The sequence below is a fragment of the Trichoplax adhaerens genome, genomic scaffold (assembly GCF_000150275.1).
Source record: "Trichoplax adhaerens TRIADscaffold_3 genomic scaffold, whole genome shotgun sequence".
NCBI lineage: Eukaryota > Metazoa > Placozoa > Uniplacotomia > Trichoplacea > Trichoplacidae > Trichoplax > Trichoplax adhaerens.
This window is the reverse complement of record NW_002060945.1, coordinates 7,903,466-7,914,735: the sequence shown is the minus strand read 5'-3', so window position 1 is coordinate 7,914,735 and position 11,270 is coordinate 7,903,466. Positions and strand designations below refer to the sequence as shown.

General features: G+C 30.5%; 2 protein-coding genes across 2 annotated transcripts; both read right to left on the bottom strand.

Moving 5' to 3' along the window:
• Window positions 1–2,255: 2,255 nt before the first annotated feature.
• TRIADDRAFT_54901 (uncharacterized protein) lies at window positions 2,256–2,798 on the bottom strand (the record flags this gene model as incomplete). The annotated part of the gene is made up of 2 exons (XM_002110623.1): window positions 2,256–2,402; window positions 2,547–2,798. 2 exons carry the CDS (start codon window positions 2,796–2,798, stop codon window positions 2,256–2,258), a joined length of 399 nt encoding a protein of 132 aa, XP_002110659.1.
• A 478-nt stretch (window positions 2,799–3,276) lies between these two features.
• Window positions 3,277–7,475, bottom strand: TRIADDRAFT_54900 (uncharacterized protein; the record flags this gene model as incomplete). The annotated part of the gene is made up of 3 exons (XM_002110622.1): window positions 3,277–3,462; window positions 6,565–6,667; window positions 7,429–7,475. 3 exons carry the CDS (start codon window positions 7,473–7,475, stop codon window positions 3,277–3,279), a joined length of 336 nt encoding a protein of 111 aa, XP_002110658.1.
• Between the last annotated feature and the right edge of the window lie 3,795 nt (window positions 7,476–11,270).

Below are 11,270 nucleotides of genomic sequence, written 5' to 3'. Positions count from 1 at the left end.
ATACGTAACACTTCAGGTGGAATTTTACTAGAAATGCATAAAAATGTAAAAATCTTTATATTACATAACATTCTATTTTATAAAGCTTAGATGACCTTCATCAACATTGAATAGGATAAATCCTTCAGGATACTACCAGCACAAAGGTAACGAGAAACGAAAATAAAAATTCAGATATTTATTATATTGACATGATACTGACATGAACGTAAAGCTGATTATAAACTATTAGACTATTGAAACTAGATCGAGAAATGAAGCCGAACATCCTTTTACGACAGTAACTATTTCAAAATTTTGATACTATAGGTGGTATTTTATCTCTTAGTATTGGTATATAATTGATATGATCAAGACCTAAGTTTGTTTAGTTGCTAACGATATCCCATTTCACTAGATCTTCAATGTAATAATTTACCGCTACTATACATTTTAATTTTCTATCCACTTATTCATGTTGTTTTCGATCGTAGCGTGAATATTTCTGGTATTTTTAAATAAAATATTAATAAACTGAGCATTTAATGTACGTATACACAGTTAACATAGCAAAATATCATGACAGCGACTTGATCACTTCCAACTATTGATGCACGCTGCGATTAAATTCTTCCCAGTTAGCTAATACTCTAACAAAGTAAACTTCTTAAAATTGTTACTATCAATATTAGTTAATAAAGCTTGTAGAAAGGCAATCCAAGATCATAGATTAAGATATTTTATTTTTATATATAAATATATAGTGGCCTTAACATATATTTGTATTTATAGTTTGGTCTGTTTCGCCACGTGACTGCATACTAGAACAATACACACGTAGCAATAAAGACAGAAAATTTTCGCAAGTAGTGCAAGGATTAAATCTTGCTATAGCATTTAGCTTGACAGGTATAGCTCAAGCAATAAACCTAAATTTTTAAATAAAGAAATAGAAAAGTTAGGATTTGATAAGTCGTAAATTAAATTAGAGGCTGTCAATGTAAAAACTGGGTGATGTCAGTCTTCCCTTACCTCATTTACTAGTATAGTTCAGTACTGTGAAAAATTTGCATGTTCAATAAGAATACGTACTTGAGCCATACAACATTAAAAAAATGTAAGTCTTACGATATCACAGTAATTTAATTATTTGCCTCCAGCGTTGAAAGACGAAAAAGAAATTAATAGCTGATCATTGATATCAATTATACGTTGTTTACAGTAAATTTCGATCGTAAATGTAGGATGAATACCAAGAGTAATTTTAATAGTTAATCTATTATGGTATAATTATTTAAAAAATTATTCCACCAGATTTTAATCAAGGAATAAGCCTAGAACATTTATGGCAGTTTCATTCAGTTAGTATTCCAATATTGAATCTTACAAAGCATTTGTAGATTGAGGCTGGTATGATGGAACAGCGCACTTGTACTTTTCATATTATATGCCAAATTGCCAACATAAGGGCCAATAGCCATGCAATACGATTATATTACAAAAGAAAATATGTGAGTAAGACGCTGTAATGAGATAGGAATGAAGTATTTGATTTTATCGAGGTAAAAGAGTATTGTAAGATTCTCATAAGTTTTCTAGACAATTATTTCAATGATTAAATATTGCTGGTAGGCTTGCTTATGAAGTCTTTATTCATTCCAGTCAAATCCTAGAATCTTATGAAATTTCCATACTATGATGATAGCATACAAGATACAGCTGTGTTACAAAACAACCATCAGATTTTGAGAAAGCAGGTTGATACTTGGGTTTCATCATAGAATTCATTAGTTTCATTCGATAGATCTTTTTCGATTGTTGACGCGCTTTCTTCTTAATCGATGAATGGATTGATGTTACTGGTGTAGACAAAACACACTTAACTGCAATAATATTATGAATCCTATGTATCACTGAAGTGATTGAACACTTTGATATAATATCAAATGCATTAGACTTCTTATATTAACTAGCACACTACTATACGTCGTTATCGCAGACCAAGTACCCGTTGCTAGTAGTAAAATTTATTTACGCTTTATTTCTAAACAGTTTTCAACCAGACAATATGTTATTGGCAAAACACTCCTATTTATGTATTTAGGATGAATTAGATGACGTGACTTTTTACAATTTCGTGATTCTTCTCAGCTATAAAATTTAAAGCAATATTGATCCAGTGATGAAGTCAGTTGACTGATATGGATTGCCCAGTAAACGACTATTTGCTTAAAGCGTCAAAGAGTAATACAGTTTTAGAGTAGCTAGGAGTGAATTTAATTTCGGTTCTGAGCTTTCATTATGCCATTCTTAATAGCATCAGTTACCATCTGGAAAAAGCTTCTCCAAGCAGCTTCCGTACTTTTCGTAAATTTTTTTTTCAAAGCATTTCGTGCCATCTCAAGGAAAGCATCAGAAATGTCCTATGTATACAATTTAAAACATATCGGAAACTACGGATAAGTCAAAATTGCAATTCCTGGTAAACTCCAGATCTCTATCGTAATAGCATATATTTTATGCGCCGAGCTACATTATGCTACTCTAAAAATTATGATATGTCTAACCTGAACGTGTTCAAGCTTTAGATTATAACTATGATGTTTGCTTCCAACAACTCGAAAATAAGATTCCACACTGAATATATCCATATCTTGCCCAATTATTACGTTAATAGCTTCCATGAAGCGAGCTGCATGATTCCGCAGGAATGTATTTTTGGCAAGGTAGCTATCTCTTTTCTCAAAATCGACGCCATGGAAATAGATTTTCGTTGCCGGAGACAATTTGATCAAACTATAATTGTTGACCAGAACCATCGTAAGAAATCATAGGTTGAAATAAACCTTTGCAATCGCTATTACGATCGTATTTTAGTTATAAAGACCTTTGATATGTAGGGAAATGGAATAGGTAGCCTCTTACAGTTTATTTATACAGAGAAAAATGACGGTCATAGTAATGACTACAAACTGTAAACAGATAGTAAACAGAAATACTCATTGCAAAATTGCGGTATATCAAGCAAATTACGGATTAAAGCGTATTATTTCTTCTACAAGCTAATTTAGCACTATCTAATATGCTTTCGGGGTGCTGAATCTATTTACAGCTAATAAAATATCTTTATTGTCAGATAAATCTTACAATAGTCAAAACTGAAAATATACTAATAACCTAGCATACGATATTCTCTTGGTCATATATCCATTTGCAAAGTATTAAAATTAAGATACTAAAAGGCATGACAGAGCTAAAATCCTATGCTAATGCAACACTTAAAAAATTTTTTTCAGCTTACTTGATAAAAACTGAAACGCCATTATCCGTCTTTTGTTGACATATTAATTCCCAGCTCTTTCGCAAAATTTCGTGATGCTTTTGCCATTCATAGATGCTATCTTGCTGAGTCGTTGGATCGACTTTAAGGGATTTACGAGTCAAACATCCCACACTATTTCCCATAGCAAATAAAGTTTTGATCTAGATGAAAATTAGATCAATACTTCTTAATATCGTAATGCTAAATTTAATCTACCAATTTTAGCTTTAAGTATCAACAATATTGTTATTGCAGCACCAATGATGCATAATGAAATTTCTATGATAACACATGATTCAGTACATACGCGTATATTATAAGAAATTTAAATTATTTATCTCTATGGGACAGTTGAACTTAAATAACCCTAGATTATTAATACTATTCATACATCTCTTTATAAACTGAACCATTTAATGTTACTTCACGTTATTTTTTAATGCGAGATTACATATTTGCTTTAGTCATTCATTACTATGATTTTCTAATTAGTTATTTGAAATATTTTAAGATAAGAAATATAAGTAATTAAAATAATTAATAGGAGAGTATATGAAATTCTGTAATAAATTTTTGATACATTAAACAGTCTGTAGCAAGAACAATCATTAATTTTCAAAGAAACTATGGAACTCTCCAAGGAATGAGCAAAGCTTCCTATTAGCAATGCTGTGCTGTAGTACGTTTTCAGTTGACTTTAAATATCGTACTCAGATATTACATGTATAAAAACAGCGGTAAATTTGAGATAAAATGCTGGTAACTTAATAATTAGGTGATTTAAATTTAAATATTTTGTGTCTAGCAGTACTCAGTATTTTAAAAATAGTTATTTATTAAATATCGATGGCTCACACTTATATTAGCGAAAGCGAAGAGAGAAAGGGTAAAAAATATAAATATATGAATTATATTAAAGGGACATCTTTAAATGAATTTTAATAGAGCCTGCACTTTGTATATTTTTCGGGATACTGTTATTTATTCATTTGACGTTAACTATATAGCAGGTTGATCATCATAAAATAGAATGATTCTGTAAACATATATCTTAATGTTGATTGTTGACTTAATCATAAATACGTATACTAATAGCCATCTGTAGGGTAGAGTATATAGTTAGTACAAATTGTGGAGCAATAATTGCTAACAATCTTTATTTTATCCGCGTAAAAATAACATTGTAAGTAACTAATACCGACGATATATAGAACTGAAGAGGCAGATTTAAGATAAAAATCATTTAGTCCTTATGTCTGGAAATCATTTTAAAGTAGGAAAAACTTCATCTTTAAAATTAATGGGTGACGGAAGCAATTCTCGCAGAAGAAAAATATGTTTACAACTTTACATTCTATAAGCAAAGATGATAAAATCTTCACAGTGAACAATATAATACTGCAGCGGGATATTAATTAGTTATAAATAGCTGAGCGATAGCATTGATAATTTCTAAAGTTGAAAGCATTCTGCTAAATAAAGAATCAATAAAATTCAGAAAAGGATATTCAATACATCCAGTAAATTTCTGGTAAATAATACCATGATGTAAACTTGCATAATGAATTACATTGTAAAAATCTTAGTAAGTTATTTCTTATGAATACTAACAATAAAATTGAAGGAGTTAGATCAAAATGGTAAATAGATAAAACAATTACAATCGATAATTAAAACATAAAAACTGAAAATAAGTTAAATATAGTATGGCTAAAATGGATTTCAAATGTGGAGATAGTTGCAAATCGCAATCGAAACTCGCCAGGAAAATTTCATTGCCAATTTTTTACTCAGACATCACTTTTGAAAGAATAGATTATGGAGAAAAAGTGTTGCTTATCTAAAGTTTTGCTCTCGGCTACTCTTAGATTTTAGGGATAAATGCTATCACCTTTTACAGAAAAAATTAGCATAAATTTCGTTTGTAACTAAATTCATGGATAGATAGTAGGATAAAGTTTTTAAACTAAAAATACGGCAACATTCTGGTAGAGTCATAGGGAATAAACGGTTTTAAAGTAACGACTAATGCGTATTAGATCGTATATCATACTGTAATATGCTTTCTTTGCTAATGTATTTAGTAAGCGAACTTGCAACAGAATAAACTTAATTTGATTGTTCTGTAAGTATCCTATTCGAAGAGCTGTAATGGATTACAATACAATCTAATAACAAGCGCATAGTACTGTCTATTGCCAAAAATTATTTTGTGTTGTTATTGAGGTGAAAATCAGCAACTATGAGCATACGTGCATTCATATTTAAAATCGATGCATTACCTAAATTGTTCTCAATTATAGTGAGCATGAAGGAATTAGTGTAGCACCATACAACTGAACGGCTGGTGCTTTTAGATAGCACGATCCATTTTTTGATCGAGCAAATATATCATCTATAACTGATTTAAAAATTTATTCAGTAAGATTATTGCAAAAATTTGTAGTTAGTAATTGACAAGTCACGAGTTCCAATACTAGCCATCTAATTTAAGAATAGAAGCCCTAATTGCATTTCTTATACAAGTTATCTATAATAGGTATCAGAATTGAAAATGGAACAATTTCGATATATTTTTCTATTTAGTTATATCTTATGTGATCCATATTATCCTATAACTAATTGAGTCGAACTGTTGAGATAATATCACGTAATATAGAAATAAGCCAATATTATTTTAAGTATTACAGCCCCAATTAAAGAGAACTATTCTTATCGGAAACAATAGCGCTACTACTGTCTTCTAATTGGCAGCAAGCAGCAAAGGAAGCGTTGCCTATACTATTTGAAGAATCTCACCTTCGTCTTTCATACCGTATTATTTTACATCTTTCCTTTGCGAATTATTAAAGTGAAAAAGTTACAGTGTCTTTTAAGAATCTATAAAAGCAAGACTATGCTTTGTTTTCGTGTGACTGTACAATAATAAAGAGACCGCACCGAAAAGATTGATTGCACTATCCTATTTCATATCGTACTGCTTGGAGCAATTAAATACGAGCAGGACACAGTGTATCATGTTCTGGATACAATACATTTATTGCTTCTTAAGCTGCTTCTATAGAGTAGAAAGATATGTTGGACTAAAAGTGGAATTATCGCCTCGCATGTAAAGGAAATATCTCAGCAATCACCATTAAAACTGTGTTCTTGCCAATAGGTAATAAGAAGGTAAAGCTCGCAAAGAAAAATTGCGCAGTTCTAATTCAATTTTTTTAGCACAACATTAATAACATGGTAAGGATCCATTATCACTTACTTACTAGAAAATCTTTGAAATTGTCTTGTTTTTTCTTCAGTAAAGCTGAAAATTCGTAGATCTTAAATCGTTCCAAGGCAATTGGAGGACCGTGAAGTGAAAAATGACTAGAAGAAGGCGACAAGTGAGCAATGAAAATGGAGCAATGGCCGAAAGCTAAAGGAAGCGTTATGGAATGATTTTCATACTACCACCCCTATTTATAGTCTTCACTCAATCGATAGGGTGACCGGGATAAAGTGTCAATCGTCTAATGTTGAACAATGCATTTTACATTGTTGCCAATATATTCAATCGCTTCAAGGTCAGTCGTTTTCTTGTTTAACATACAGGAAGTGATCATGTGATAGACATGATAACAAGATAACATTGATTCGCGATAACGTCATAGCATTGAAGTCACTTCAGCCAATTTACGGGGACAAGAGGGAAGAAGAATTCATTTGCAAATGACAGCAAGATTATTAACACTAAAGTCTATTAAAAAAATCAATCATAATTAATTTTATAATAAAAGCCTGTTACCTGTCAAATTATACCCGAGATCAGATGGTAATTTTATCATTGATTATTGAAAGAAGGGAATCGATGTTTATTGTGGTAGAATGGTCTGGGTAAACGGAATTGAGAATGGGTAGTGATTGACTTTATAAATACATTGTCTATGCCACAAAATGACGTATCCGTTATTTTCAACATGGTAGTAAGTGGATGGAAGACATGAAAAAGAGGCATTTATATCGATTTTGATTTACCAAAATCGTTGTGTTGTCTTAGTAATAGATACCGTAGCCATGGATAGAGATCTTTCTAAATTCGTAGTCATTAGTGACACAAATTATCAATTCAGTATTGCCGACTATTCTACCTTTTGCTGGAATAGTCATTGAAGCGAACGCCCTCATTATGATTCATCTTAGCTATTATGCAATGTATTTCTAGCGATCACCCCTTTCTATATTAATTAGCATTGAGCTCATTTCTTTAAGAAGTTTTTATTTTTGGCTTACTGTACTGTTACAATAGTTTATTACACAACGTACCATTTAGAGATAGCATAGAATAATAGTACAATAACTAGCTTGCTATCCAGTTACACTAATTAACTAGTAGTGGGTAATAAGGAAAATTTAGATTACTTAAGCTCTTGATGCTAATGTCGGCTTATGAAGGTACAGTAATTAACGTTGGATAAACTTTTCAACACATAGTCTATGTCCCAAATTTCGACTGGATTTAAAATTAATATCAAGAGTTGTACGGAATGAAAATCACGTAAAGTTATTCAAAGATATGGAGAACTAGCTGTTTTACTGCTTTATTATTTCACCTTATAAACAATAACTTCTCTGAATCGCCGTCTCAAGTTTGTTATACACTTTTTATGACATAATTATAGCAGTAAATGACTGTCATCAGAAATTACTGGAACTACATTATTATGTAAATTTTCCCAATAAGGCACAGATACATTCAATTGAATCACTATTGCATATGGCTTAAGATATTGAATCAATGCTTACCAATTTTTAATTGATACAAAACTCGTCGTCTCTAATACTAATCATGTTTATCTATGATAGAAGTATATCAACGAATTGAACAAATTTCTTAATTGAATTCGTAATTTATTCGTGAATTTATGCCGGTAGGAATGCAGAAAAAAAATCGAATTAAGATCAATAAACTTGCTAGACTCGTTTATTTTAATCTTAGTCCTGCAGGTCGATATAAGGAAATACAACAGAGTCATAGAATTGATACATCACGGTATTTATCCATGTATCGCGTGTTAATTTTTCATGCATGTAATAAATAATAAATTAAATCTTGAGTAAAATTCATAGAAAAAGATACGGTGTATTTCAGCTACAGAACCTATTCAAAACTGAGATTGGTAATGATACTTACTCCGACGAGAATTATGTAGTATTATCCATATGATGATAATACGTATCCGAACGTATTTAGTCAATCGTATTGAAAGTTTGTCTATGCATTATCATTTAATCAATGCTATCAATACCTGCCAAGCCCCTTTTGAAAATTGCATTAATATCATTTATAAAACAAAATACTTGATGTAGAGCCTATAGCTTAGGTAGAATCTGATGCTGCTATTTCGATCTTTCTTTATATTAAAGACACCTCTAACAGCTTGATTATATTTGCATTCCCTTTTAATTATTAGAGCGATAACTAATCTATAAATTATTGATCATATTTGTATATTCTATTTAACTTAGACAGATCGACATAGCAATTATTTACTAATTGCAATTCTTTAACTCATTGTGCCGAATACGTTCTTTTATTCCATCTACGACTTGTTCATATAGTCAACAATTATAAACATAGAAAGCTTCAATAAGTATTTTACAACTTCCTTCTTACTCATTCCGAAATATTTTGTTATTTCCATAGGTTGTACAAGAGGAACATTTAGAATACAATAATAGCCATTCTTAGAATTATTAATTCAGTTATTGCAGGCTGTATTAATTAATACCTAGAAAAGTGGACAAGAAACTGCTTTCAACCAATGTACTCTTTCACGCTATACAACTACAGAAACATTAAATATAAATGTAAAATTGTAGTATTATCCATTCTCCGTTCAAGAACAGCTGCTATTCTACAATAATCCAATTGTAAAATTATCTCAATATATTAGAACGAAATCAAGCTGGAGTGAAATCGTATAGGCTTAAAAAATTTTTCCTAGGTATGTGTCATAATTTTAAATTGCTATAATGCACAGAATTACATCAAAACGAGGTAAGAAATGGTTATGTTATCCGTAAACTATCATAGTTAAAATGATCTACGATAATCATCTGAAATCGAATAATCTATTTTTATTACATTAGTATTGTTTCACAACGTATCTAATTTCAATAGTAGTAAAAACATCTAAGTAACCACTCAAAAATGGATATGCTATGCGAATAAGTATTGGTATGCAAGATTATTAGCAAGTAAGTCTTGCTAATTAGTTAAAATGCTAATCAAATTTCCATAAACCCTTACTTTACTTGTTTATAATTCAAGACAACAATGAGTAGTCATAATTATTATATGCTGTCATTCATTGCATTTTACGAATAAAGTACTCTCGACTGATCTGATCAATCCAGTAATAAACTGCATCAATGCTTACTCCTTAACATAAAACCAAATTTTATTACTGTAACTACCGTAAATAAGTATTCATTTGGGTAAGAATGGGCCCTACTTAATGTTAATATGAAGTATTATTTGACATGAAAGTTATCACGTTCTTTATTATAATAGTAAAATTTCTTTATTAGTAATTAATTTAGACAGTAAGTCTCTTGTATAGTTAATAATTCAGTGGTCAATTGATGATGAAGGACATGTAAAATGATTAATTGATATAAATACCCAAGATGCCATGACCTAAACTGTTGAGTTAGATTCAGTCTATTATTATTCCGATCACGTACGCACACAAGACGTATAAAGAGATTGGTACAGGCATACACAAATAGGGAAATTTTGCAAAGTAGAAAACAAAATTTGCAGGAATACTTCTAAAAAAAAGGTTGACGATACTTCAAGCTATCAAAGAGCACAAGATACTAACTTGCAAGTTAGTCAATTCTAGCGCAGTTTATAATTGATTCTGTATCAACATTCTTACAGTAATTGATATATTTTGTCTTCTGTTAGATTATAGTAGCTGAAAAGTAATATTTTATTTAGGTATTTTATCGTAAACACTCTGCCTACGCATCTATAGGCATAAGTGTAATCAACAGTAGTAATCCAATCAAGGACGTTTTAATATAGTCTTCTAATTCTACTTGAAATTCAGCATAACAATAGACAAAATTCTAAAAATCATATTTGGGCATCCCTTCCGTTATTTTTTGAATTCAAAATGAACAACGTTTTTAATTTTAAAGGCGCTCTTTCATTTTATTTAATTATTATATTTCGTGGCGTATTAACTTCTGTCGCTTATAGTAATGCAAATACTTACAAATTTAGACGATGATATAACGGATACTAAAATGTAGATAATACAGGAGGAATTTATCGGCAGAACGTTAAAAATTGCAATTGATATTTAAACTACATCTGAATAGAATATGCTATTCAAAATGTGGGAATGCATTCCGCGTTTTACCACGTGAAAAGTATCAATGACTCTTTAACTTTTTCTTTACATTTTGCGACTGCTGTCTTAATGAACACGTTACCATATTCTAGTAGGTTACTACTAATAATTAATAATAAAAAATAACGTAAATATTCCATCGCTACACTTTATAAATACTGCTTGTGTAATTATTTGATATAGGTAGTACTCAAATTTGATTATGATAATTAGGTATTTCAAAGGGCAATATTGTAAGTATCACTCACGTTTATATTTAATTTTAAATAAGGCATCCCGGAACCATTACCAATATTGAAACTGAACTCAAACGCTGAAAACTTGATGAGGACTATTGTGGTGACATTTGAACTCAAAATTAAATATTAATTACCTCGGGCCAAATCATAAATAAAATCTTTAAATGCGATAAAATTTCCTACTTGACTATCCCTTGGAGTCATAGTATTCCATATGTACTATAATTAATTATAGTAATCGATTCATTTTAAGTATTTGAACAACTATCCATTGTAAGATGCGAGGCAATAATCAGATCAGAATCCTACATAAGCCAGTATCGGTGG